Here is a 27,820-nt window from a genome sequence, read left to right as displayed (position 1 = left end):
AATAGGAAGTGACTAAAGATGTGACATCTGGGGTAGTTGTGTTTAATTACAGTTAGGAAATAGGAGAGGGCTGGAGAATGTGTGTGTGTGTGCGTGCGTGTGTGTGCATGTGTGTGTGTGTGTGTGTGAAAGAGAGAGAGAGAGAGAGAGAGAGAGAGAACGTACATGTGTGAATATGTTTGCATAATCGGAAACACAAGTAACCACCCTAATGCATTCCGTTACTATTAGCCATTATTCAGAGGTACCATTAGCTCATGCTGAGAGCGTGCTGAAGAGCCTGGGAGTATGCCCAGGGATTGGCACTTGCCTGGGTTTGGAGGGGTTCCAGAGACACTCATGGCACACTCGATCTTGGCCGTCTCCCAGGGGTACAGGCTCGTGGTGTCGGAGCTGATGGAGATGCCGAATGACGGGCCTACGGAGAGACGGACATGTCAAATAAAGAGCCAGCACACAGCTACTGTACTCAAGCATCCTGCATCAACCATCAACCATCTGGAGTAAAAGATGGCTTCGTCTACGTCTGATTCTCTTGGGGACATCTTTTCTGAAATCTCTGGAGGATTTTTCTGCCTTCAGACAACACCTCACTCTTTTCTTACACCACAAGACTATAATGTAATGGTATTGCAGTGTAATAACAATAACATTAGCAACATGTGGACAGATGGTTTTGCACTTTTATCTATAATTCACTAGAAGTCTTCCTCCATTTTTCTATGTAGAATGATCCTCACTGCAAACCAACACATCTTTCTCTCCCTCTCCACACACCCATACTGGCAACCTGGACAGCCAACGGGGGTGGTGGGTTCGTGTGGGTGTGTTGGGGAGTGTGTGTGTGTGTGTTCGTGTGTGTGTGTGTGTGTGTGTGTGTGTGTTAGGGTGTGTGTGCGTATGTGTGTTGGGGTGGGTGTATGTGTGTTGGGGTGTGTGAGCGTGTATGTGTGTTGGGGTGTGTGTACAGTATGTGTGTGTTGGGGTGTGTGTGTGTGTATGTGTGTTGGGGTGTGTGTGTGTATGTGTGTGTTGGGATGTGTGTATGTGTGTGTTGGGGTGTGTATGCATGTGCAAACCTGCTGTTGTCTTGCTCTGGGGACATGGGCGACTCGTCCAGCCCCAGACCAAGTGTGAACGCGTGTGTGTGTGTGTGTTTGTGCGCGTGACTCGTGGCAGCGGCGGCAGCATCTGCCTCGGCGACGTTTGTCTGAGCAGACCTAATGATCCGTGCCCAGATCGAGAAATGCCGAGGCTCGACGCACAGGCGGAGGAGCTGGGTGGATTTGTTTATGACATTTTGCTCCCAGGATGAAGGGGGGGGGCAGAAAGAAAGAGGGAAAGAAAAAGCGAGGAAGAGAGAAAGTAGGGAAGAGGAAGAGAGAAAGAGGGAGAGAGGGATGAAAAGAGGACCACACAGAGAAAGAGAGAGTAAGAAACAGCACAGAACAGAGAGAGGGGGAATGACAAGACAAGACATGTCCCCCAGAACGAGGAGACCACTGGTGGTGGCATTTAGGGCTGCATCCCATCCCAGGGGGGACCAGACTGCTTTGAAGCTCCCACTGCCAGAGGAGAGGAACTGTCCACCAAAGCCCCTCCACAACACAGCCACCCTCCCTGCCCACCCCTACCCCCACCCCCACCCCCACCCCCATGCCCCATCACGAGGAGCATGAGGCTGGGGCTCTCCGGGCGAGGGCTGAGGGCTGAGGGGGGAGAGGGTAGTGCAGCAGAGCGAGGCACAGCAGTGGTGCAGTGGTTTTGGGAGATGAGGAACTCCAGTGCCGGGCTGCCACCAGGGGTTGCTTTAGGGGGGGCTGGGGAACTACTACTCGCTCCCCAGAGAAACAACACAAGAACTTCAAACAAGAGGGAAAGTAGGCCGGGGTCCTGAGTTTGTGTGTGTGTGTGTGTGTGTGTGTGTGTGTGTGTGTGTGTGTGTGTGTGTGTGTGTGTGTTTTTTACATGTATGTGTGTGTGCTCATGTATGGTTGTGATTGTGTGTGTGTGTGACTGTGTGTGTGTGCGCGCGTGCACACGAGTGAATGTGTGTGTACGTTTATGTGTATGCACAGTATGCGCTTGTGTATGTCTGCATGTCTCTCTCTCTCTCTCTCTCTCTATCTCTCTCTGTGTGTGTGTGTGTGTGTGTATGTGTGAGAAAGTGTGTGTGTGTGTGTGAGAGAGAGAGAGAGAGAGAGAGAGAGTGTGTGTGTGTGTAATGTAGTTCTGGAATTGGGTTTCTCTGTCTACTGGAAGCAATAGCAAGGAACTGAAAGCCAAATGCCAGTGAAAGATCATACGAGACGAGATGATTTGAGGAGCTAAGCTAAAGCCGATGAAGACCTTGCCCCAGGGCCAGCGCCGTCCCCTTGAGCAATGTTTGAATGTCAGTGAATGTTTGAAAGTCATCTGAGGCCCATTTCTGTTATGTATAATTTCATGTCGTTCTCATTCTTAGCTCAGCCTATGATTCTCCGCAAAAGTGTTCTTTGTTCCAAAAGGACTGCTGAAGTAAAAGTTAGGAACGTGGAGAAACGTCGCCACGTTATGACTTAACAGCATGAACATGAACATGTTATCCTACCTGTGTGTTCGAGACTTATAAGAGCATGAACATGAACATGTAATCCTACCTGTGTGTTCGAGACTTATAAGAGCATGAACGTGAACATGTTATCCTACCTGTGTGTTCGAGACTTATAACAGCATGAACATGAACATGTAATCTTACCTGTGTGGTCGAAGGAGATCTGGACCTTGTTGGATTCCCCACGCACCGCTTTAGTCCAGTCCGTCTCTCCCGGCTGCTTGGTCCAGGCGCTCACCTCGCACGAGTAGAAGCCCCGGTCCGACACCTGGACCCCCTGCAGCCGGAAGCTGAACTCGTTGGGACCGGTCCGGAGCAACACCACGGAGTCCTGCCGGCCCGGCTCGCTCCAGTCCTCCAGCCGCACCACGGATTCCGGGCTCAGGGAAGCGATGCGGCGGGGCGGGGCGCCCACTTGGGCCTGGGTGTGGATCAGAACCGAGTAGGCTGGGTTGCGCAGGTTCTCGGCCATCACCTGGCAGCTCATCTCGAACGTGGCCCCCGCCGGTGGTGGCCTCCCGCACGCGACGAGCCACCACACTCAGAGTCGGGCCTGAGGGGAGGAGGCGCAGAGAGAGAGACGCCATGTTACAAAGACAAAGACTCGCTTATGGAAAAGGTTTGTAGTAGGGCTGAACGATTAATTGCATTTGCGATTTAATCGCGATATGATAGAACGCGATTTTCTAACCGCAACGTTCGCGATTAAAAAACGTGGTCTAAAAAAAAAAAAAAAAAAATTTTAAAAATTTTTAAAAAGTTTAAAAAGTGCATGCCTACTGTTTATACTTAAAATGACTTTTTTAAAATTACTTAAATGCACAGTGGCAAAGCCACCGATTGTTGTTCTTGTTTCTGTAATGAGCAGTTAAATAAAAAATGTAAATGTGGGAAAGAGTATTTTACACTAAATGTATCTAATATTGTGTTGGTCATATTTAAATCATTCATTACGTTTTGTTTGGGAGAAAAAGAGGATAAAAAAAAATCGCATATTAAATCGCAATCGCAATATTTTGGTAAAAAATCGCAATTAGATTATTTTCCCAAATCGTTCAGCCCTAGTTTGTAGACACATTTAGGAATCAAACATGCCATGTGCAATACTTGCCTGACAAATCTGTGGTAAAGAGCTTGCATATACAGTACATTTCATACTAAAATGTCATAATGCCCTTCAATATGCAAGGTAGGTCATACATAAAACTGTGTTACTGTAAATGAAAGGGGCCATAATTGTGTGTGTAATCACCTGTAAATGAATGAAGTATAAAATAAAGAGGTTCTGCAAAGATAACTGATTAGAGGTTAGAAAACCTTTGTATAAATGCTTGTATAGCTTTATAATTGTAAGTATAGCTTTTAAGGGGTTTTGTGCGGGGAAATCGAATATAAGGTGGTCTTTGAAGTTACACATGAGTAAATAGGGAGACTATAAAAAACAACAGAGATAAAGTTTGAGTGGAGTTAGACAGCATACTAATACTTAGGCCTGAGGACAAGCAGAGAGCCAATGGACTATGAGACAGGCTTTTAAAAGTACCAGTGTTCCCCCATATCCCCTCAACCTGGAGTGAAATTAGCTGGATCCGCTTAACAGAACAGCAACACAATTCTTTTATTTTTTTTTCTAAAATTAACTTTCACAGGTCTGCAAAAAGAGGAGGGTGCCATAGCTGCCAGAGTACATCAGTAGGTTATGGGTTTGTGTACATACAAAATACTTTCACTGCATTCACTGTATACAGTCTCCTCTGGACAAAGTGAGATCCAACAGTATTGTTATGAAACAATATTAATTGTTATAATCACAAACAGCATAAAGTAAGGTTCTACTGACACGTCAGACTGTTAAAGACACCCCATATTACTGCTTTTATAGTCTGCAGACACGGTAAATACAGAAAGCCCAAATTTCTGGGCATGTGTCGACTATCAATATGATATGAATTAATCAATGACCAATGGTGATCAATGTGAAACCTGGCAGAAGAAAGCAAGCCAAGCACACATCCAGCAGGCTACACTGGGAGCGTGAAAACATTCAGATCTCTGCATCTGGGCTGCACTAACCAGCACAGTCATTCTTGTATTTATGAAGCTTTTCAAGCCGTAGGAAGAAAAAAAAGAAAAGAAGAAGTTTGGCATCGCCCAACTCTCTGGGGACCGGTGACTGATCTGCATGTGTGATCAAACCGGGCAGCTGCGGAGGAGAATGCTCCAGATTCCTCACAACTGAAGCCTGGTGTCTTGTTTTAGAAACCAGGTGCTCGTGGGAATTGCAATTTTATAAGAATTTCATGAGACAACCCTTTTCAAGATTACATCACAGCAGAGCCCTGGTGGTCAGGGAAAAAACAAAAAACAAGAAATTAAAATAAATGATTTGACAGCCCACCCTAATGTGAGCGTAGCACTGACGCCTCAAAGGATTATGTGCGTGTTGGAAATCTATGTGTATGTTTCTGGTGAAAAATCATCAGTTTTGATTAAGGAACTACAGTGCAATTATCAGAGAGAACTACAGCATCAGAATGCTGAAATGGACATCCATAATTACTCATGCACTGTTTTAGCTACCAAAAGAACCAAATTAATTCTATTAAGAATGTAAAATTATGCAGGTCGCAAACCCTATGTAAGAGATCCTTTTCAGCCATTTTCAAGGACAGCCATTCCATCAGACATATAGGCCTAATTATATCACCATGATGGCCTTTTTAATCATTTAACATACATTTCCATCTAAAACCATTCTAATGCTAGCATACATTTTAAAACACGTTTTCTTCCTGGATATTGAACCCATAACCATGTGACAACTAGCACAGTGCATAATACAGAGTGCAGCTTACTCATTTGCATTAAGCAGACATATTTAGATGAAAGTATATTTCATTCTTACTCTCCACGGAAAATGAACACTAAGCCATATTATTGCTGGAGGTAAGCTCTCGCAGACGATATACAGAGACCTTTTAAAATCTTGAGTCCTCGTTATACAACTTACACACAAAAGTATTCACTGAAGGTATAGAGCAGCTTTGAATAGCAGCTTTTAAATGAAGGATTCAGAACTGAGCCTTGGGAGGTCTATTTAGACTTCTGTTTCTATAGCTGTTTTTAGAAACAGAGGGCTTGTTTTTTTTAAATAGCAGGAGATGAATAAAATAATAAAATAAAAAAAGTAAAAATACCAAAGCCCTGCACGACCGCCATACTCACTTTTAGTAGCGAAAGCCAGTTTAAAGATGGGAGTCTGGTAGTCGACGCCGGCCTCCCATCCTCCGGAGCGGGCGGGGCTCCACGTGCTGACGCTGCAGGTGTACTCTCCCATGTCTGATTCGCCGGTGTGCAGGAGGCGGAGCTTGAAGGTGAGCGGCTCCTCGCGTGTCATGGCGACCAGGCCGGCGTCCAGGCGACGGCGGTGACGGGGACCGGGCGTCAACGCGCCGTTGACATCCAACGAGCCAATCATGATGCTGCGTGGGGCGGTGGTGGCCGGGTGGGTGGGCACAGGCGTGTGGTGCCAGGAGACGCCGAAGCGGGCGTCGCGCAGGTGTGTCACGTTGGTCACGCGGCACTCCAGCTCGGTGGGATCGCCAGGGAGGCGCGGCGTGATCAGGGCGGAGAAGAGCACACTGAAGTCTGTCTCTGAAGGGTTGAGAGGGAGAGAGTTTAATATAAGAGGTTATTTCTTACCATCATCGCCTAAGTGCTTGCTGTAGGGGGTGCAGGATTTGGGCTCTGTAAGGCGCCTTGAGACACACACACACATAGACACAGAACCATAGACACACACACACACACACACACACACAAACCCACATACACACACATGGGCACACATATAGACACGAACATACACACACACAGACTTTCAGTGTCTGCATCAGTCCCCACAAAGGCCTTCGTTAAGGCTGAGAATGTTAACCAGCACTCAGGCATCAATCAATTGTTATCGACACTCTCCATATAAATACAATTGAATTGAAATGAGAGAGTATAAAATACGGGAGAGTATAAAATGAGACATGTCAATACACAGCTAAATACAATATCTCATTCAATCACATGTTGGTAACTGTCATGGTTATCACAGTGCCTGTCTGTAGGGTTGTGGGGAAGGGCTGAATGGGAGCTGATCAATACACAACTAAAGAGTTGGGTTCATGTCCTCATGTCAATTATCTTTATATTTATTTGTCTTCCCAAAGCATTCAAGGTGAAAACAAAATAAGCATTCTTGTGAAAACAAGAAAATAGGCATCCCGCATTTGTTGTCAATCATCTAATTATGTTAAATATTCTAAACCAGTGGATTTGAATACTGACACATTCATTCAAGCATGCGTGGGTATCTTGCATGGCTATCACAGTGCCTCAAGCCTTAAGCCTCTGAGTCAACATGACAACTGAGTTCCTGGAGGTAGAACTAATGAGTGAAATCAGCTGGCTCAGTGTTCGTGGGAGGAACCAAAACCTGGCAGGAGTTCCCCGATCCCTTGGACCTGGATTACCCCGTCTGATCACATGAGGATCTGCTGCGAGTCTCTTTTGGCAGAGGCAGGGGCTCTGCATTCATGGTGTCAGTGCCATTTTTAACTCGACAGAGAGAGAGAGAGAGAGATAGAGAGCGAGAGCGAGAGAGAGAGAGAGAGAGGGAGAGGGAGAGGGAGAGGGAGAGGGGGAAACAGAGGGAGAGAGGGGGAAAGGAAGGGAAATAAATTGTGAAACAGACAGAGGGAGTGGCAGTGAGTGAGGGAGGGAGAGAGAGATAGAGAGGGAGGGAGTATGATTTGTTGCTAGTGCAGTGAGAAAAATCTCAATGGAGTGAGAGTGATATGGTACCGATGATATCCTGGTCAGCATCTGGTAATCATTGTGTGATGGATGAACTCTGTTCCAGCGTGGTTTAAGGCAACACCCCAATGATTATACATATGCAAGTGTTACGGTCAATGGGGATACCACTCACACACACCCACACACACACATACACACACACACTCACATACACACACACACAGAGAGAGGGAGAGAGAGAGAGAGAGAGAGAGAGGGAGAAGAGAAAGGGAGCGAGAGAGAGAGAGAGAGAGAGAGAGAGAGTAAGACTCACACACATGCAGGGTCATCTCCAGATATATGGCTCTATCTTGACCCTGTTTCTAGGCTGTCTGAACAACAGTGTCAAGTGTTTCTGGGCATAGAGCCCAGGTGGCATTGTGGGAGGTGAGGTGTGGGCAAAGTGTATGTGTTTTTATGAGTGTGTGTTTATAGGCATGTGTGTATCCGACTACTTGGAAATAACCAGTGTGCGTGTGTGTGTGTGTGTGTGTGTGTGTGTGTGTGTGTGTGTGTGTGTGTGTGTGTGTGTGTGTGTGTGTGTGTGTGAGTGTGTGTGTGTGTGCCTGTGTGTGTCAGTGTGTGAGTGTGAGGATACTGGGCAAATCTGGGTGCTCAGTGAGCTCTCCCCATTACAGCTGGGACCTTCATGCCTCAGTGAGTTGTGATGCATCTCACACACATACCACACACACACACACACACCTCAATAAAATGACAATATATTATCCTCCTATTAGACACACAAACACATCTGATACACCACTGCCACCCACCCAGAATAATACATGAATGTACAATATGCAAACATAAATGTAAAGACACACACTGACACACAGTTATGATCACTAAACCTGACCACCCATAAGCAATCATGAATGCACACACATGGATGCACACATATACGCAGACATTCGGTAAATACACAAACACACACATGCATGCATGCATCCACACAGCACTCAAGCTATTTGATGGAGTCAAGATGCCCCTAGAGAAGAAATGTGACTATTAAGAGCATATATACCCAGTCTAGCCGTAGGGCCTGATCATGGCATTTGAAAGGCCACTTGGAGGAATGAGGTATATATAGTGTTTCTCTCTCTCTCTCTCACACACACACACACACACACACACACACACACACACACACACACACACACACACACACACACACACACACACACACACTGACACATACACACACACACACACACACATACACACATATAATCTTTCGTTCATGTACGCCCACACACACAGTGACATACCAGGTCCCCATTCATACTGCAGGTCCCAACGGACATATGTGGCAGTGGGCTTGTGTTGTGTCTCTTGGACGTCACCGAGTCTGAATCATCGCCCGTCACCATCTGCCCCGCGCACATAAAAACCTGCCCACTTCCTCTTCCAGCACCCTGAGACCCCGCCCACTACCTGCACCTGCGCCAAGCCTGGCCGTCTGATTCGTCATTCGTTATATCTGCCACGCAACAACACCGGCTTTGCTTTGCCTGGGCAGGGCATCACTGCACCTATGTGCTTAACACTGCCGTTATCAGAGAGAGAGAGACCATGGTCAAAGTTTATTTCCCTGTCTTAAGAAACACAGAGGTCATACAGGAAATGCGTGTGATCTTAAGTGATAAGAGGTTCTTAGCTGGGAAAGGCTTGGCTGGATTGACACAAAGCATAGGAAGTAAACATACCAACAGCTATGCTTTGGGAAAGTTTTTTTTAATCAGGTGGTTTTAGGTGGTTCTAGATGGTTCTAAAAATGAGAGTTTAATACAATCTAAAACATTTCCATAACCTACTACAATTTAATATCTATCTATCTATATATATTAATCAATAGTATCAAATGTGTGAAATGAAAGGCATAGAAACATTTCAACACCATGCCTTTCTTTTCAAAGCTTTTGCGAGCCAGGTTGTGTGTGAGGGAACTAGTCAGTGCAGAAACCCCCACAAAAGAAAGTCTTTAAAGTAGCACACTGTAAGTGATCTAGTGTATGGTAATGTTCTGAGTGGGTGTGTGCTGTCTTAAAAGGCTGCCAAAGTGGACAGCAGCGGAGGGTCTCCGGCTCAAAGCCTTGGCTGGGTAAATACACTGAGGAGGATACAGGACTGCCCCAGGCCGGTCTGTGGGGATTGCAATGGAGTATCCTGGGAACGGCAGGGTAAAGGAAGGCCAACAAGCGCCTCAGCGAGTGTTTGTGTGTGTGCATGTGTTAGTGTGTGTGTGTGTGTGTGTGTGTGTGTGTGTGTGTGTGTGTGTGTGTGAGAGAGTTAGTCAGTCAGCCAATCCTACCCTCCATTAGCTAGAAACACAACGCCACTCTTGGACTCTCAAGAGCGTGAGGCTGTTATCAAACACTTTATCAGACAAACTGGCTTTTCTTCTTTCACCTCTCCCACTCACTCACTCACTCTCTCTCTCTCTTTTACTCATTCACTTTCTCTCTCTCTCCCTGGCTGCATCTTTCTTTCTCTCCTTCCCTTCACTGTCTTTCACTGTCCTCGTTTTATTTCAGCGGCCCTGCTATGCAGGCACCTGCTGACACAAACATGAGACTTCGCAAAATTCACATACACAAATGCACACAGTGTCTTTCACTCATGCAATGCCATCACATACACACACTCACTCATCATCAGGTCCAGCTCATAGCGGGAGTCCGGCGCTGAACGTTTGTGGGTCAGGGGTGTGTTTTGAGGGGGAAAACCGCAGGTCACAGAGCCCCCTCAATCACTCAAGAATGGTTCAGCCATGCCGGAGACCAGGGCTGCACACACACTAAATCAACACCAAGCCTAACAGTGGAGCAGGCCTACGTGATTGCACCAAGGAGGACGCTGATACGGCATCCCTAGAGTAAGCCTGGTGTTAACAAAGACTCATTTACAGTGAAGGCATATCATCTGAACACTGGCTAAAACAAGCAATAGCAAAAAATTAAATTCAGTGGACTGAATTTTGACAATCAGCACTTGAAAGACCTTAAATTTACCAACTGCGTGTAAATATGTTAAGGAGCTTGAGATAAGGGACTGCAAAAACATGTGCTGCCCGCTGTAGTGTTGTCACTGTTGCAGTTAAACCAAGCAGCACTTAAGCGTTTCTTCAAGGGTCATTGAGTTTCGAATGCCTACAGTACTTGGCCCACAAACACATGCACTGACTGGTGTAATGTACCACGCAACTCTAATGTTATCTTTTCCCTCAGAAAGAATTAGAAAAGTGGAGAGTAGTGCATGGCTCACACGAGCCTCCACACAAAGACACCATGAGTTTGATCACTTAATAAAAAAAATAGGTCAGGCCTAATTATTCTGTGGGAACCAAAAAAAAAACCTGCTACGTTTCCCTGGGGAGGTCAATGGGTGTAGCGCACAGATAATGCAGGTGAGGCGTAAATGTGGGTTAGTAAATGGCCCTGCTGGCTTTTGGTCTGGAGTGTTGCCAGCTCTGGGTCCCTTAGCAGATAACATGAGACTGGAAGGGTGGGAACGGAGAGCTGGAATTTTCCAGTTGTTGTGACACGTGAGAGTCATGCTAACTCGATTATCATTGCCTGTTTAACGCTCTTTCTCACTCCAATTCTCACTCAGTGCAAAGATAAAGCACATATACACAGTAATTTCAAATCATCAGCTTTTGTATCTTTTATATGGTATAGGAATTTGGTATGGGGTTTAATATCATTTGTGTCATTAAACACCTATTCATTCAATTTATCAGAGTCTAACTAATGTTATCGGAGTGAGCTACTTGTGCCAAACAATACAATATTTGGTACTTTATCACTGCAAAATCAAATGATCATTAAAATAGGATTTTATAGTTAAACAAGAGTACAGGAGTTGGTGTCTTATTTGTTCGACTGCATCTCTGTATCTGGCCATTTTGACCTCTAGGTTCAACATACTGTCTATAATTACTATATCATCGGACATCCAAACTGAAGCTTTGTGACGCAGCAGCAAAAAAACTGATACATCTGCACCTTTCAAAACACGAACCATTTGTTAAACATAAGCATGCGAACAATCCCTAAATCACCCAAGTACTGCCCTGATTTTCTCTGTTTTTAAAGACGTCACATATTTTCTTCTAGTGAAACAACTCCCTGTACACACTCCTATACACAAGCAGGTTTGTGATTCTGTGTGTGTGAGTATGTGTGTGTGTGTGTGTGTGTGTGTGTGTGTGTGTGTGTGTGTGTGTGTGTGTGTTTGCGCGTGCTGCTCAGCGAGGATGAGGGCGAGTGAAAAATGTTCAACGGCATGAATAAATTCAGGCCCAGAATGAGAAGAGGACCCCAAAGGATTATGATACCCACAGTGTCTGGCTTCATAACAAACAGATGAATGTGTGGTTCCTTTCTTTCTCACTCTGTCCCTCTTTCTCTCTCTCTCTCTCTCTCTCTTTCTCTATCCTTCTCTTTATTAATTTCTCTCTGCTCTCTCTACAAGGCAGGTCAGGTGTTTCAGCAGGAGGCCTTTCTCTCAGAGGAGACACTTCGTTTGCGGGGCGTCCGGGCTGTGGCTCAGAGTATAGGGTTTCAGACGGACTCCACCAGAAGGCCAACCCAACGCGCCTGCATTCCTCTATTGCAAGCACCCCAACCCCCCCACCCCACACACACACACTCACTCACTCACACGCACACACACTCAAACTCAAACTCAAACTCAAACAAGCATACACAGACACACAGACACACAGACACACACACACACACACACTCACTCACACGCACACACACTCAAACTGAAACAAGGATACACACACACACACACACACACACACACACACACACACACACTCACTCACACGCACACACACTCAAGCTGAAACAAGCATACACAGACACACACACACACACACACAGCACGGACCCCAGTCCGACTGGCTGAAAGTGAAAAGGGAAGCTTTAAATTAGGCAGGCAGACACATGCATCGCAATGTCCTGCTATGCGATTCAATGTGATGTGATGTGATGCTGGGTGTTAGGGGACCTGTATGGGGCTGTGCAGCCAACTGAGGCAGGAAAGAAAGACATAGATAGAGAGAGAGAGAGAGAGAGAGAGAGAGAGACAGACAGATAGAGAGAGAGAGGCCGAGGATGAGTGAGTAGCAGAAACAATAAGAGAGGCGACACGGCAGTAACTCACCACTGGAGTGGAGCTCACCGCAGCACACACACCACACACACACCACACACACCACACACACCACACAGCACACACATCACACACACCACACACACCACACAGCACACACACCACACACACCACACAGTACACACACCCCACACACCACACAGCACACACACCACACACACCACACAGCACACACACTACACAGCACACACAGCACACAGCACACACACCACACAGCACACACACCACACAGCATACATACCACACAGAATGGCATTATTAAGGGTCACGGGGTGCAAGAGCATCTGTGTGTGTGTGTGTAAGGGAGACAGGGAAAGGGCAAGGAAAGACAGAAACACAAAGACAGAACAGAAGTAAGAAGGAGAGAGCGAGAGAGAAGGGGGGGGAGACATAGACAGATACAGAGATAGGACACATTTGTAACAAAGCAAATGCTTACTTGGCTGGTTCAGATCAGATGAACAGAGAGCAAGAAACAAACTGGTCTTGAGCCAATACCATAATCACTCAAGCATTCACCACTATTACCTTTCATCGTTCTGACGCGAATCACTTCACAATGACTGGTGAAGCAAAAGGATTACAGTAACTGTGGGTGTTTTTACATTGGCACTAACCACAGAGTAACTTGACATCATCTGTGTGTAGCAACATCACCACGTGAACTCATTCAAGTCATTCAGAATGCATAACAGTTATGCGATAAAAGTCATGCTATAAGAAGCAAGCAATATAAGCATGAATATTTCACCCGCAGAACACCTTAAGACACCACTGGCCTGAAATGATGAGTGATGAACAGTAACAATCAATAACAGCGCATCTTTAAGTTCATTTCCCAATGCAGAACGTCAAAAGCCCTGCCAAAGGAATTAGCTCAGCGTAGCGCTTATAGACAATGTATGTGGTTCTGGAGCCCCTGCCTGCCTTTGGCCTTGGGGCAACATTTTCTCCCACAGAAGCAGCAGTAGAGCCTGACCAGTTCAGGATGTCAGGAACAATGCCCACCAAAGCATGCAGTTCGCGGACCTTTTTAACGGCTCAGGGTGGCTTGTTTTGACAGCGGCCTTTGGGGCAAAGTGCGGGGCATTCCCAAACTTTTTTCTTTACACACCCCAGGTCTGCCGCGAGTCCTTTCTGTGGGATGCCAACAACAGGAAATGCGTCAGGAATCGGAGAGGAGGGGGGGAAGTGTCTATACGTTGTTGTGATGTACAGAGTCGAGCAAACAACCTTGGAGCTGTTTTTCAGAGAGACAGGTTTCTTTTTCCTCTCTCTTTCTCTCTCCTTTCCAAAGACGGCTGATGTGGCTAGACGGATATCTTTAGCAAGAGCACTGTAGACAAGTAGGTCTTCTTATTAATTAAAGACGTTAGAAAAACAACTCAATGCACTGTTCAGTAATGCTGTAATGACCCAAAAACAGTTAATGACCAGCTGTTAAGAAGGCCAAGTGACTTGTCCAACCTACTTCCAACAGCATATCTACACTTGGACAGCTGGCTAAGCCAGAACAGGTCAAAAAGGTGCTTTAGATCATTAGGAATGATCTATTATAACAGTATGTCTCCTAGGGTTTGAGGCCTCCACACTACCTGTGTGAATGTGTAGATATATATCTATACGTCTATCCATAATATATCCCAACACTGTAATTGAAGAACTTAAAAAAGTGTATAATACTGAAGTCACTTTGTATGAAAGTGTTTACAAAATGACTAAATAGAAAAAAGCAATTCTATAAAAAGATTGTAACAGCAGAGTCAACTTTGGGTGTGAGATCTTTTGCAGTGCATTGGTAGCCTTCAACTGACTCAGACTCCTAAGCTGTCAGTCATCTTCATAAAGGCCACCCTAATACTTCTGATGTATGGGTTTGCCGACAGGTCAGTTTTTAAGGATGCATCTCTGGTTTACATCTCAGACACTCCAAACCAGTCCAGGGAAGCACAGACAAGCTGACCTCTTTGCCCTCCTGGGGTGAAACTGGAGATAGCACCCTGCGCACATGTTAACAGCATAGCTAAGATCACTAACAACTTACAGGCGACATGTGTAAGCAACAATGTGTGTGTTTCGTGGTGTTCTCCTTCTTCATAATGGTGAATAAAACCTTTTGAGTTATATTTGCTGCAAAAATTTTACTTTAACTATTAGATGATTGTGGGTTGTTGTCCACATATGAAACACATTATTTTTAGCACTGGATTATGGACGAGGCTTCTGTTTAAAACATATTAACTTGGGTCTGTTTAACTGGCTGAGAGGACTGTTGGAAGATAACTCCTCATTTCCATAAATTTGTTGTCCTGTAGTTTATGCAGCTGCTCTACATGCTGGCGGAACTGAAAACAAGAGCTAGCCCAGCTGGAGCCCTCTCGCCATGATTATACCAACATTCATCACCATTACAGCAACTTTCAGACAACTTTCAGGCCATGTTTTTTGGTGTGAACTAAGGACATTCATAGCAGCAATTTTACTGTAATCCCAATGTAGGTTAAACTGAGCTGAGTATGACACTATGCTGAGGAGCCTCAGTGAATGCAATAGTGCTTAGTCCAGGTTTAAAAAGTGAAGGTAGCTTGTTGTCTGTGATCTCTTAGGAGTTGCTATGGTAACTAACACACTCCTTGAGCCAGGAGGCACAAAAGAAGATGGAAATAAGGAGTCAAATGAGGAGCTGAAGCGGGGTCAGGGGTCAAATTAGCTCATGGTGAAGGACACAGGCACACTTTCACTCCCTGACTGTGAACCTCTTGTCATCTCCACAGGCCCACACCCCACACTAAATCCGGGACCACTCACCTAAATGGGTCACCAGAACCTGGACCTGGTTGGAGGTCTTCTCCGCCGCCTGGTACCATCCTCCCCCACTGAGGCGGGCCCAGGCCCGCACCCGGCAGAAGTACTGGCCCGCGTCGGACGTCTCCACGGCGGGCACCACCAGCCTGAATTCCCCATCGCCCACGCGCCTTAACCCTGCCGCCGCCGCCGTTTCCATGCCAGAGCCGTTGCTCACCACACCGTTTCGGTCCAAGCGGGCCAGGACGCGGGACCCGTCCGTCAGCCAGGCCACCTCCAGGCCCAGGAGGGAGTAGTCGTCCGCGCCGACGGTGCAACTGAGGGTCAGGGTGTCGCCCGTGTTCAGCGTGGTGCTGCCCTGCGCAGAGACGTTGAGGGACTGGGCTGAAAGACATCAGATAAGGGTCTGTGTTAGCGAAGCAGGGCTGAAACTGAGCTGGCCATTATGCTTCTTGTGTCACTGTGGCAGGTAAGCAATTCAGTGCTTTGTGGTAGCGAACCTTATACCGTGGTTAATGAGTAATTAAACCAATAAGCTGCCAAAAGATAAAAGTTTCTTTAATTTCTTCAGTCTTGAACACGTCACCATTTTTCTTAGTAAATATATTTCCAAAGGTGCTTTTGACATGAAATTTTCACCACATGTTGGTAACAACCCAAGTAATCCATACATACAAAGAAACCAAAACTAAAAAGTTCATAATTATATTACGGTAATAATATGAAATGACACAGGGAAAAAGTATTGAACACATGAAGAAAGGGAGGTGCAGAAAGGCATGGAAAGCCAAGACAACAGCTGAAATCTATCAGTAATTAGAAAGCAATCTGGCCCCTTGTCAGTGCAAATTAATATCAGCTGGTTCAGTCCCAACTGATGGCCTATAAAAAGGTGTTACATTACCAAGGTGTCACACAAGAAACATCTCATGATGGGTAAAAGTAAAGAGCCTTCACAAGACCGGTGCAAGACCGGTGCAAGACCGGTGCAAGACCGGTGCAAGACCGGTGCAAGACCGGTGCAAGACCGGTGCAAGACCTTCACAACCTTTTTGTTGCAAAACATACTGATGCCGTTGGTTACGGACGCATTTCTAAACTTCTGAATGTTCCAGTTTGCACTGTTGGCGCCATAATCCGGAAGTGGAAAGAACATAATTTCACCATAAACTGGCCATTTTGGTCATTACCAACAAAGGCTTTTGTACAAATAAATATCAGTAAGCGTGTTCAATACTTTTTCCCTGTGTCATTTCACATTATTACACATAACTTAATTTCTGAATTTATTTGCTTTGGTTTCTTGGAACGTATGAATTACTTTGGTTGTAACAAGATTTAATGTCAATCGCACCTTTGGAAATATATTTACTGAGAAAAATGGTGACGTGTTCAATACTTATTTTACCCGCTGTACATAACTTGAATGAATACATTCATTGTATGTTTTTATGATAAAAGATGCCCATTGCATGAGAAAAATGATAGACCTAATGACCAGTCAGTGTCTAATCCCATGTCTGATACACACATATACTCCTGTGTCTGGCTGTGTGGTTTGAACGTCTTTACTTCTATGAAATGTGCATAGAATTGAGCCCCAGGGAGAGCAAACTACTCCCTTCATAAGTACAGCCGAGTGTTAACAGTCCTATAATGCATGTTACAAGATATGAATCTCTTTGCAATACATCCCTTGTTATGACACAAAAAACAATACATTCTCTTCTGTAAGACTAATTACTCCACCAAATGACTGTAACAGAATCCAGCAGAGCAACATTGCAATGGAATGCCATAATGAACGTCTTTCGTCGGAGGCACCTGACACACGATTATCTGGAACGGTGAGTAGCAGGGCTACATGTGTCATGCATTTCTACTAAGGTGTGACTGTGTGTCTTGATCTTGTGTCACTGTCATTATTTTCACATTGCTTTTTTCCCGTCAACATTGCTTAAGACATGATACTTGGGAGAGGTATGATTTGCTGATCCCCTTCAGCACAAATCAGAGGGGCTCAAACTGAATTTGGCAAATACACGACAAATTTAACTTCGAATGAGATGAGATATATCACTTCAAGTCCAAAGCTTTACAAGAAAATAACATTAAAGGCGCAGTCCTCAATTATATTCCAATACGCATTTTGTCAATTCAGTGAAACACCCCTCATGATCCTCTAGCTGTCTGTTCTGTGTGCGTGCTCACAGAAACTCTGGTTTTAATCCACTGTCCAGGCTCCCTAATCACCAAAGGGGCTCCGACCATTATTCCAGCCAGTCAACAATGTTGCTTCAGGACCACTGAAGGGAGGGGTGTATTTGATCGGCTGTTGACTTCCAATATCAACAACTTCTCGCCAGAAGTGAAGACTGCACCTTTAAAGACATTGCATACCGTAACAGACACTACCACCCTCAAACACCCCTCAGATTCTTTGGGGCCTCAGCTATCACCAGCAGCAGATAGGTTTTTTTTTGGGGGGGGGGGGGGGGCTGATGAATCCCTCAGTCCCCTATCTACCCTTGCCTCTACAGGCAGCCCTTATCCTGCCTTAGCTCTCTCAGGGCCACATTCTCTCCTTTAATTAAAAAAGGCGGCAGTGGTGCCGACAGACCGACTGTGGTAACCCAGGACGGCTATCCCTGGCAACTTCAGCTCAAACAGCACTGTTTGTCCTCGGCAGGGGATGTATGGGGTCGCATACAGACGGAGCGCAAGTGGAGGAGGGGAGGATGGGGGGGGGGACAAAAGACAGAGGAGAGACACTTCTTATGAAGGCCTGATGTCCTCAAAATTGGACATGGTACACATGGTAAGGGAGAGAAGAGGGCGGTGGGAATCTGTAAGAATTGCTAAAGTGATTTTCTCCTTATTCTGTGCTTTAAACACACACTCACGAGTACACACACATACACACACATGGACACACACACATGCTCGTGTGCACACACATTCTGTTCACAACTGGGACATTAATGCTGTCTATCTCTATGTAACATTCTGATGGCTGCATGATCCTCATAAACGCTCCATTCTTACACAATGTACATTCCAAGCATAACTACAATATATATCGTCTTAAATACAAACTGTTCAATTATCAAAGCTTGAATTGTTATAGCTCAAAAAACCTACAGAGTAAACCAAAACTACAGAGATGGGCAAAAAAAACACAAACGTCAATTTTCATTAGCCCAATTTCTCAGCAGGATGCTGTGTTTGAAATCTCATCACCCCGACCGTCGAATGTTAACATGCTGTCATTTGCATCTCATTTTACATAAACAGCCTTCAGCTTTCCCACTGAGGCTAGGAAAGGCAAATACTGAAAAACTTGGATGGAACGCTAGTTCAGTTTTCCTGAGAAACCACCTATTATCTTACCTTTGAAGTGACAATACAGAAAGGGACCATATAGTCTCCTGTTTAGTCATTTATTAATCACACCATCAACAAAAGCATATCCAAATTGTTTGCTCCAAGTCACTCTCAATCTGACAGTTTGCCGTTTGAGAGCATTTGATTGATGGATCAGTTCATCTGCGAAAGCGTAAAGTTATCGCCAGAGGTGAAAACAAGGACACCATTCGCAGTGCATTCTAGTCTGCTGTCTACTGGATCGGAACTGTGATCAAGCTTGGGGGTTGGGGGTGTTGGAGGGGGGGGGGGGCTTTTGCTGGAATGTCAAGCTAATTAAACAAGACCTTCATATTAAAACACTCGCCGTGTGATCTAAAAATAGTTTCACGTGGAACATCACACTCCACTGAACATGCCTCCTTTGGCCATAAACAGCCAGTGTAATCATTTGATGTAATGAATTGGAAATCCATGGAAATGAAATATCATTATTTGATATCAGTAGAAATTGTGTGATATTTAGGAAATATTCACCATCATGGCACATGTGATCACGCTAGCCACATACCTGTGGATGTGACGGAGACGTGTCCAATGTCTGTTCTCTTCTGCTGGAGTTTGTACCAGGCGCCCCCCGCCTCTTTCGTCCACTCCCGGACCGTGCACACGTATACGCCCTGGTCGGCTGGCATGGCTCCGGTCAGCGCCAGCCCGTAGGTCCCCTTGCGGTGCAGGTCCAGCCTCAGCCCGCCGCTGGCGTACCGCTGGGCCGCTATGTCTGTCACCACCACGGCTCCGTCTGGCCCGAACGTCAGCAGGTCCTCCAGCGTGGCTACTCCTTTGCGGGCGGACCAGGTGACAGACAGCTGGGTGCCCAGAGTGTGATCCCAGGAGGCATTGCAGAATAGCCCCACGGAGCCACCCTCGGGTATGACAGCTGCAGGGGTGCGCGGCTCCACCACAAGGCTGTTGGGTATGACTGAAAGAAGCACAAGGGGAGAGGGATACAGTGTGAGTTACTACAAGCATAGTTCAAGCATCTGTCTCCAAAGAAACAGCATTAGCAATCGACGCATAACAGACCATTAACATTACTAATCTATAACATATATGCAAAAAACACCAAATACATTTTACGAGGCAAATGTTCAGCAGGTATTACAAAGCTTTAGAGGACATTGACAAAACAAAGCAAAACAAACAGTCCATGCACAGTACAATAACTGCAAAGTCTTAAAACCCCTTCGTAAATTATTAGCTAATAACAAGTAATGAGGCCACTGTCTATTCCCTAAATGTTATCTCTTGCAAAGATTCTCTTCAACAAATGTGTTGCCTGTCTCTCTCACTAACACACACACACACACACACACACACCATATCTAAATTCACACATGATAGTGTTGCATGTATAGACAGAGCAGGAAACTGTGGCTGACCCCTACTGGCTTTGGCGATCTGGGCGTCCAGAAGTGAAATCGCACGGCCAGCGCAAGACAGGCATCCATACAATGAGCAGTCAAAGTTAAACAAATACGGGCAGATCTCCCTGCTGAGCTACAACACATCCCAGGCCAGACAGGCATCCTCCCTTGTAAAACGCCCATCTGCTGGACCGGATCCTCTGCGCTTCAGCCAAGCCCTGCCTGTGGTTTGAGGAAGGATGTCTGAGCATTGCAAACATCTCTATACATGAGGAGTGTGAACGTTTCTCCATGTAAAGGGGAAATGTACTGTATATATAAGTACTGTAGGTGTTTTCCTAACTGTGGGCCCCATACCCGTTGTGTTGCTGTTATCAGGAAAGAGTATCAGAAAGGGCCTCAGGCCCAGAATGTGAAAACAGTGATTGTGTGCATATTTGTGTGTGTGTGTGTGTGTGTGTTGTGTGCGCATACAGTATGTATATGTGTGTGCGTGTGTGCGTGTGTGTGTGTGTGTGTGTGTGTGTAGGCAAGAGGATAAGTGTGTGTGTGTGTGTGTGTACGTGTATGTGTGCATGACCACCTGTGCGTGACTTCATTTACATGAAACTGCTTCGATTCCCTGAATTTCCCATTGCACAGAGCTCGGCCCCACCCCTCCTCCCAAATCAGTTTGTCCTCTAATCATTCACAGTCGGGGAAGAACACCCGCAGCACAGCGCAGCAGAGCGCCGGAGAGGCCAGCAGGGGAAGCCCGGGTGGGCATGTCTGTGACAGGAAAAGCCTGAGGGCACAGTATATCATCATGCAAGTGACAACGGCATCCAGCTCATCACTTGACAGGGAAAGGGAAAAGCCACCTTTTCCAAAGCCTGACTCCTGACTTGCTCCTGACTCAACACTCATTCATACTCCAGGGCCCTAACTAACAGACCGGCCTGTCTGTCTCTGTGTTGAATCTATTACTGGCGCTTGTATTTCCTGAGGGTGCTGATGTTGGCTAGCTTGTAAATTTGGTATTACACAACGCTGATCTTTCTCCCTCTTCCTGACGGCTCGGCTAAGGTTTTGCTTCAATGATGAGAAGAAAAAAAAGGTGAAGGGTGTCCGAGCAGGGAATGAAGGGAGCGCCCGCCAAACACACGCTAGACCATCCACCTGGCCTCGGCTAATCTGTGCGTCATGGAACACTGAACAGCACCCAAAAAAATCAGCACCTGACGGCAGATCATTTGCTCCGAGTGTTCACACAGAACAGATGAGCTCTGTCTCATTCTCTGTCTCTCTCTTTCTCCATCTCTCTTTCTCTCATTCTTTTCTTCTCCGTTGGCAAGTCACCAGCCACACCGAGCAAAATCGCTCACCCACACTGCTCCAGACCCCTTGGCCAAGTCCATTTCCTGGGAGGGCTGGCAACAGCTTCCAAGCTCACCTAAATACCTCAAGGCCCTGAACGAGCGAAGCACCAGGCCAGGATTTACACTCGTGAGGGAACGAGATGGCCATTCACAGAGAGCCAGGGCCGGAGAGCTGAGACCAAGACGCTGTGGGCTTCTCTATGTCGTGTGGAGTCATGCGGAAGTGAAGCAGTGGGGAGTCGGTTCAGAGCGCCCAACAATCGAGCCCCGCAGAAAAGAGGACACATGATCTAATGTGGCTTAACTGAATAGATGCGAGCCCTTAATAGCCCTCCACTTCACTACACTATCTGTTAAATAGTTAAATAGTGGTTTTGGCAGCGTTGGGTTAGCTAAGGCTCTCCAGCACCATGTGAGAAGAAAAGTACACTATTGGTAACTTACTCCTAGGGGAGGCCTATTTGGAGTCTCAGATTATAAGGTGAAGTACTTAAAATGACAACAAATATGGGGGCATTTTACAATTGTCACACTAATTGCTGCCAGGACATGATCACAAATTGTCAAGACAAAGGCCTTGCAAGTGGTTTGAACTTTACAAAATACAACATTGTTTACGAGTGCTGCTTTAACTACAATTGCAGCTTAGTTCTCATGGCATGCTGATGTGTTTTTGTGAACCAGTGGGCCCTTGGGGTAAAGCACTATCCTTGTTATGTGCCAACAGCTTTACCACATCACACACACAGGCAGACAAACATAAACAAACATTCACATCCTACCTCTAACTTCCACATCTGCTTCATAATTCCCCACAACTTGTGTGTCCGTGCTGGGGGTTTTACACCTGTAGGTGGCGCTATCCGTCACTTTCACCTCCTTGATCCTGAGCTCCACTTTGCTGTCAGCCAGCCGCTGTATCCGGATATCCTCATTGGCCACGCGCTCTTTTAGGGAAACATCTGTGAACGAGGTGTCGAAAGTGGAGATGATCTGGACGGGGTCCGGGTCCCGCACGATCAGCCAATCAAAGTCCTGCTCATTGGGTCCCTCGTAGTCCGTGACGGAGCAGGGAATCGCCACCGACTGACCCTCTACTCGAATGAGGGGTCCGGCAGGCACGGTCACCATCCGACCCTGGGACACACCTGCAACACAGAAACACTGTTAGTTTGTGTTAACCGTCTGGGGTGGTTGAGGTGAGGGGAATGGGGAAATCAAGTATAAATCACAGTCTTTTTCTCTATCATCTTTCCCTACACCTCCCCTTCACAAACTCACCTCATCTCTCTCTCCACACTCACTGGTTCTCCAAACAACCACATTCCCTGACCCCTCTTCTCCCTCTTTCCATCAATAACCCAGCCCTCTCGCTATTCAAGTTTATGATGAGTAATCAAAAGGGCACAGAGCGCTTTGTAACATAGAAATGATCGATTGAGACAAATTATTTATTAACAAATTAGTTTCTTTGCCAGTTGAGTGTTCAAGAGTGTTTAAGAGTGTTCATTTGACACATAAAACATGTGGGGGTTTAACATGTCTGTCTTTTGCAGTATGTCATGCAACAGTACTATTGAATACCTACATTAAAATACCACAGTATACAAAATGAAAGCGTATCAGTGCTCTGGATATGTGTAAAATACTTTATATGGTTCCAAAATGAAAGAGAAATTAAAGCTCTTATGTGGTGGTTGAAACTGGTTAGACCACTTTTTGAAATTGAGAAGAGCTTACTTCAAAGCGTGTTCGAACAGACGAAGTAGGGCACGAGACTCACATGAAAAAAAAACCCCAGTAAAACATGTATGGCACGTCATTAGAGAAGATAAATCAACTTGAACTGAGACCTTCTCTAAGTTTTGACAACCTCACAGAACCCAAGATCCTTTTTATACTCAAACGACTGTACTCCGAAAACAGTCTGCTTCACGATGAGGAGAGTCTCTCTGACACCAGGATAATTATCTGCACCGGATAAATATGGAGCACACTGGCCTTCGATGGCAGCAGGGCTGTGCAATTACTGAGACAGAGAAATTAGCTGGTCAGCGTATACCACAGCCTGTTAATTCAGTGAGCACAGCTCTACGAGGCAGGCTAGCACCTTCGGTGTCTTCCTGTACGAGGATGTCTTTCTACCAAAGTAGATAGATTCAAAATGCTTATAAGCTGTATAAGAGGTTAAACAAGCCCTGTTTCTGTTATTTTCATACATCCGAGCTGTGTTTTGTCTAAAGACCTATTGTTGATCCATTTCCAGGACATGTTGGTTAACAGTCACAACAAGGCCTCACGGTTACAGGGTTCTGTAGGGTTGAAGACGCCAGGGATGGCCAGTATTTCTGATACATGTATTTATAATAAGTATTTAAAATACAAAATAGCATTTTGTCATTTGTATCAAGATAGACCCAGTCTCTCTCCTTTACTCTCTCTCTCTCTCTCTCTCTAGTCACATTGTCACACATGCACACCTCTCTCTCTCTCTCTGTCATTTGTATCAAAACAGTATGGTGGTCAGTATTTTTGCATTTTAAAATACAAAGTGAAGCAGAAAGTAAACCTGTGCTCAGGAATATCTTCTTTTTTTTCTGGTCCAGCTGCCATTCTGTTTAGTAATCCAGATAACAATGTTTGGGTGTGCACTCAAAAAACTACAATATAAACCTCAAATCGTATATTCATATAGGTTGTCTTTGTAATTATTTTGAGCATACTCTTTTTGTGGACCATTTTATAACTACAGAAAATACTTTCTCCAAAACTGTATACATGATGATGATGTCACATGTAAAGGGAGATAGAATTGTGCGCTGAGCACACAGCAAGAGAAAGACTGATGTCTCATTTGTCTTCTCGGATTCATCTAAAGGCCAATTTATAGTCCAGGCAACAAGCACTGTTCTAAAAAAAAAAGACATTAAACTGACAGAATGTATGTCTGCTAGGGCGATACAGACTGTGTCACCTGAATGTCAAATCTTGAAAGAGTGAAAGCACAGAGAGTTTTTGTCACTTTCTCTGATTGAGTGACAAGAAATTTGATGTATGTTTTTTTGCCTTCTTGACATGGTTACAGTGATCTAGCTGGCTTGAATACTCCCCAGTGAATGATACGGTGCTTCTCAAAACAGATTTGTAACATGCTTTGTTATTATCAATATTATCAAATCATCAAATATACCCAAGTAGAGAGGAAGTTTGTGATATAATGTCATATTGCCATGGAAATATATACATTTTTTAAATACAAAATGCTGTAATTTATTTTGATACAGGTCATGGTTACTGTTACTGTAATTTCTATTTTATTTTGATACTTTTACAACTTTAGTATTTTGTATCTTAAAGCAAAATGTATTTGTATTTGATGTATTTTTGTCCATCCCTGGTATACGCAACATACACACGGATGTACAGTGAGTGGCCACACACAGTTCCGTAGAGAACGGATGTTGAGGAAGAGGAGGGTGCCTCCAAACAGCACACATTTGAGGGATAAATAAGGTTGTTTGTTTATGGCCAAACCGACCCTGGACTGGAGTCTTTCTTGTGTTCAGATGAAAATCCAACGCTAAATCTAATGCTTGCTTGTTGGCTCACTGATATACAAATAAACAAATGCACACACACACACACACACACACACACACACACACACACACACACACACACACACACACACACACACACACACACACACACACACACACACACACACACACACACACACCACCTTTGGAAAGAGGACATCTGATCATATTCCACTGTACTAATTTAAGACGAGGAAGCACTAGCCAAGTGAAGCCTACTGTGACGTCAGTGCCCAATCCTCTCTCTCACAGGCACCCGCTCTCACACACACACTCCAGCTCACACATGGCAAGTCTAAACACACAGTGACTGAGCTGAGAATAAACACTCGAAAAATGCTCTCAAACGTGCATATATAACCCAGTATCTCTCCTTTACTCTCTCTCTCTCTCTAGTCACATTGTCACACATGCACACCTCTCTCTCTCTCTATCTTACACACACACACACACACACACACACACACACAGTGAAACTCGTGTTTCATCATCAGGTACAGTGGGAATGATATCACCGAATGTGGACCTCAGTTTGACAGAGTGAAACACCCGACTGAAACGTACAAACTGTGCGAGATACTCTTAAAATCGATGTTGCTCTTTCCAAGCGAATATATCCTGGGACGATTTAAAAGCAAACAAATGGACAGTAGGGCCTCGATAAATTCGACGATTATCAGTCACCACATTAACCAGAAATGTGACCCACCCTCGTGAGATAAGGGAAGGTAAGCTCCCAGACTGAACTTGTAGACGGTCCACCTGCAATGACAAATTCCAAATCTCTTTTTACGCAAAGGCTGTTTTAATGAAAAGAGTTCGCCTAGCCGGCTGTCACGTCAAAGTGAGGGTTCACTCAAAAGCAGGGACTTGAACAAAATGACCGTGAATAAAGCTCGCATTACTCAGGTTAACATGCCAATGCATTACACGGGACATCAATCCGCGGGCTGACGTTTTAAATCTGATTGCTCGATCTAAGCATTTCATGCCGATTTTATATCACTTTATACATTTCTGTCACTTACCGAATGCAAACCATACCGTCCAAAGGATTTTGAGGAGGTTGTTCATCTTGCTCTCTTCTTTTTTTCTTTCCTTCGATGTCTATTCCAAAACTGTCACGGTATTTAGCCTGTGTGGTCTTATCGTATTGATTCGGCGCACCTCAATTCTCAGGAGGTGTATGACAGTCAGCGTAGGTCACACGATGCACTTGAGCTCCGCGGGCAGTGTATACGTAGACGTTCGAGGTTCCCGAGGACAGCGTTGGCATGACGGTTCCTCGCCGGGCGCGTAATGATTCGCGCCTTTGCTGTCAATGTACGGCTATAGTGAGAGAAATGGGCAGCCCACTGACGCTGCCTTGTCCGGAAGTTTGGCTTTCCTGGAGGAGGGGACCAGCAACTACGATGCACTTGCTGGGGCCGGTGATGGCTACGGCATCATAGATCATATTTACTATGTTTGAGGACAGGTCTGACATTGCATGATTTCGTGCCCCCCATAATTTTGACCTTAGGAATGTATTGAATTTAAGCAGGGACACCACATCTGTGGTCTGTAAGTAAACGGATGTAAGCTACACCCTTGCTTTGAGAATATCACTGGCTCCTTGCTGCTGTGGGACTATATCTTGCCAATCAGTTTTCTCTGGATGTGTTGTCTGGATATTCTCAAACGGTAACCAACTGGCTTAGTGCGCTATAGGTGATGATTAATGGAATGTATTGAAATCTGGTTACTACAACGTTCTCAAAGGAGAGCAAAGATACTGTCATTTGAATTTAACATAGTTTATTAGTTAAATTGTGGAAACCCATGTAGCGAATTAGGCATGTCATTTTTAAGGGAACAGATGTTATGGCACTTCTCCCGAACAGTTTGGTAAGTTTGCTGCGCCAAATGGCTCGTATCTTGGCACTGCCTGTTAAAATTTGGCAATGCAGTTCTTAACTGCATGAGTTAGGAGCTCATCCAATCATTTTCAACTTGACTGTGGTTCATGGACATTACTGAGAACCTAAACGAAATGTGGCTGTCCAGGCAACAGTGAACCTGGTTGCAACTGTACATTTTCAGTAATGAGTTTTGTCCTGGGCTGACACATACATTTTGTCGGAAGGTGACGAATAGACAGGCTGACTCTTTTACTCTCACAGATGTCCAAAAGATAATTTGGATGAATTCCCCAATAATCTAAGTATCAATCTGGCTACTTGTTTTAGGAGTAAAGTGAAGGTTACACAGAAGCAATATTTCTACGCCAACTTGTACTCCAATCTGCCAGAAGCCAATAGAGGTAGCAGAGCCTTGAGAGATATTTGCAAATATTTTGTGCTGTGATGTGCTTATATGTCTGTCCAAGAATACGTTGTTCCTATCTTCATAGCAGTAATTTGATGGGAAACACAAATATCTACACTTTCTGCATCTCCATAGAGCAGAGGTCTTCAACCGGGGGTCCGCGACCCCCAGGGGGTCCGTGGAGGTACTGCAGGGGGTCCGCCAAATTATTTCATCTGAAGCATTTTTTCCCTCTTCCAAAAATTAAAAACGTCCAATAGGCCTACATAAACATAAACAGAACGTAAAAATTGCTTTCTATTCGTTAAAAATAATACATAGGCTACCCATGAG

General features: G+C 45.2%; 1 protein-coding gene across 1 annotated transcript; it reads right to left on the bottom strand.

Annotated features, from left to right (window-relative positions):
• Positions 1 to 310: 310 nt before the first annotated feature.
• On the bottom strand, positions 311 to 27,040 carry LOC105911710 (prostaglandin F2 receptor negative regulator-like). Its single transcript, XM_031558764.2, has 7 exons — positions 26,209 to 27,040; positions 22,364 to 22,729; positions 19,368 to 19,778; positions 15,437 to 15,817; positions 5,819 to 6,247; positions 2,738 to 3,146; positions 311 to 418 (listed from the first exon to the last, which is right to left on the bottom strand). Exons 1-6 carry the CDS (start codon positions 26,252 to 26,254, stop codon positions 2,788 to 2,790), a joined length of 1,992 nt encoding a protein of 663 aa, XP_031414624.1. The 5' UTR covers positions 26,255 to 27,040; the 3' UTR covers positions 311 to 418; positions 2,738 to 2,787.
• Positions 27,041 to 27,820: the final 780 nt, after the last annotated feature.

Source organism: Clupea harengus, chromosome 21 (assembly GCF_900700415.2).
Source record: "Clupea harengus chromosome 21, Ch_v2.0.2, whole genome shotgun sequence".
NCBI classification, from domain to species: domain Eukaryota; kingdom Metazoa; phylum Chordata; class Actinopteri; order Clupeiformes; family Clupeidae; genus Clupea; species Clupea harengus.
The sequence above is the reverse complement of the archived record's forward strand: the minus strand, read 5'-3'. Positions and strand labels throughout refer to the sequence as shown.

Excerpts from the sequence above, each read along its gene's own strand:
- LOC105911710 (XM_031558764.2), bottom strand. The coding sequence starts at position 26,254 with ATGAACAACCTCCTCAAAATCCTTTGGACGGTATGGTTTGCATTCG. Across the intron at positions 19,779-22,363 it reads AGCAGATGTGGAAGTTAGAG|TCATACCCAACAGCCTTGTG; the intron begins GTAGGATGTGAA and ends TGCTTCTTTCAG. Across the intron at positions 3,147-5,818 it reads ACTGGCTTTCGCTACTAAAA|GCCCGACTCTGAGTGTGGTG; the intron begins GTGAGTATGGCG and ends TCCTCCCCTCAG.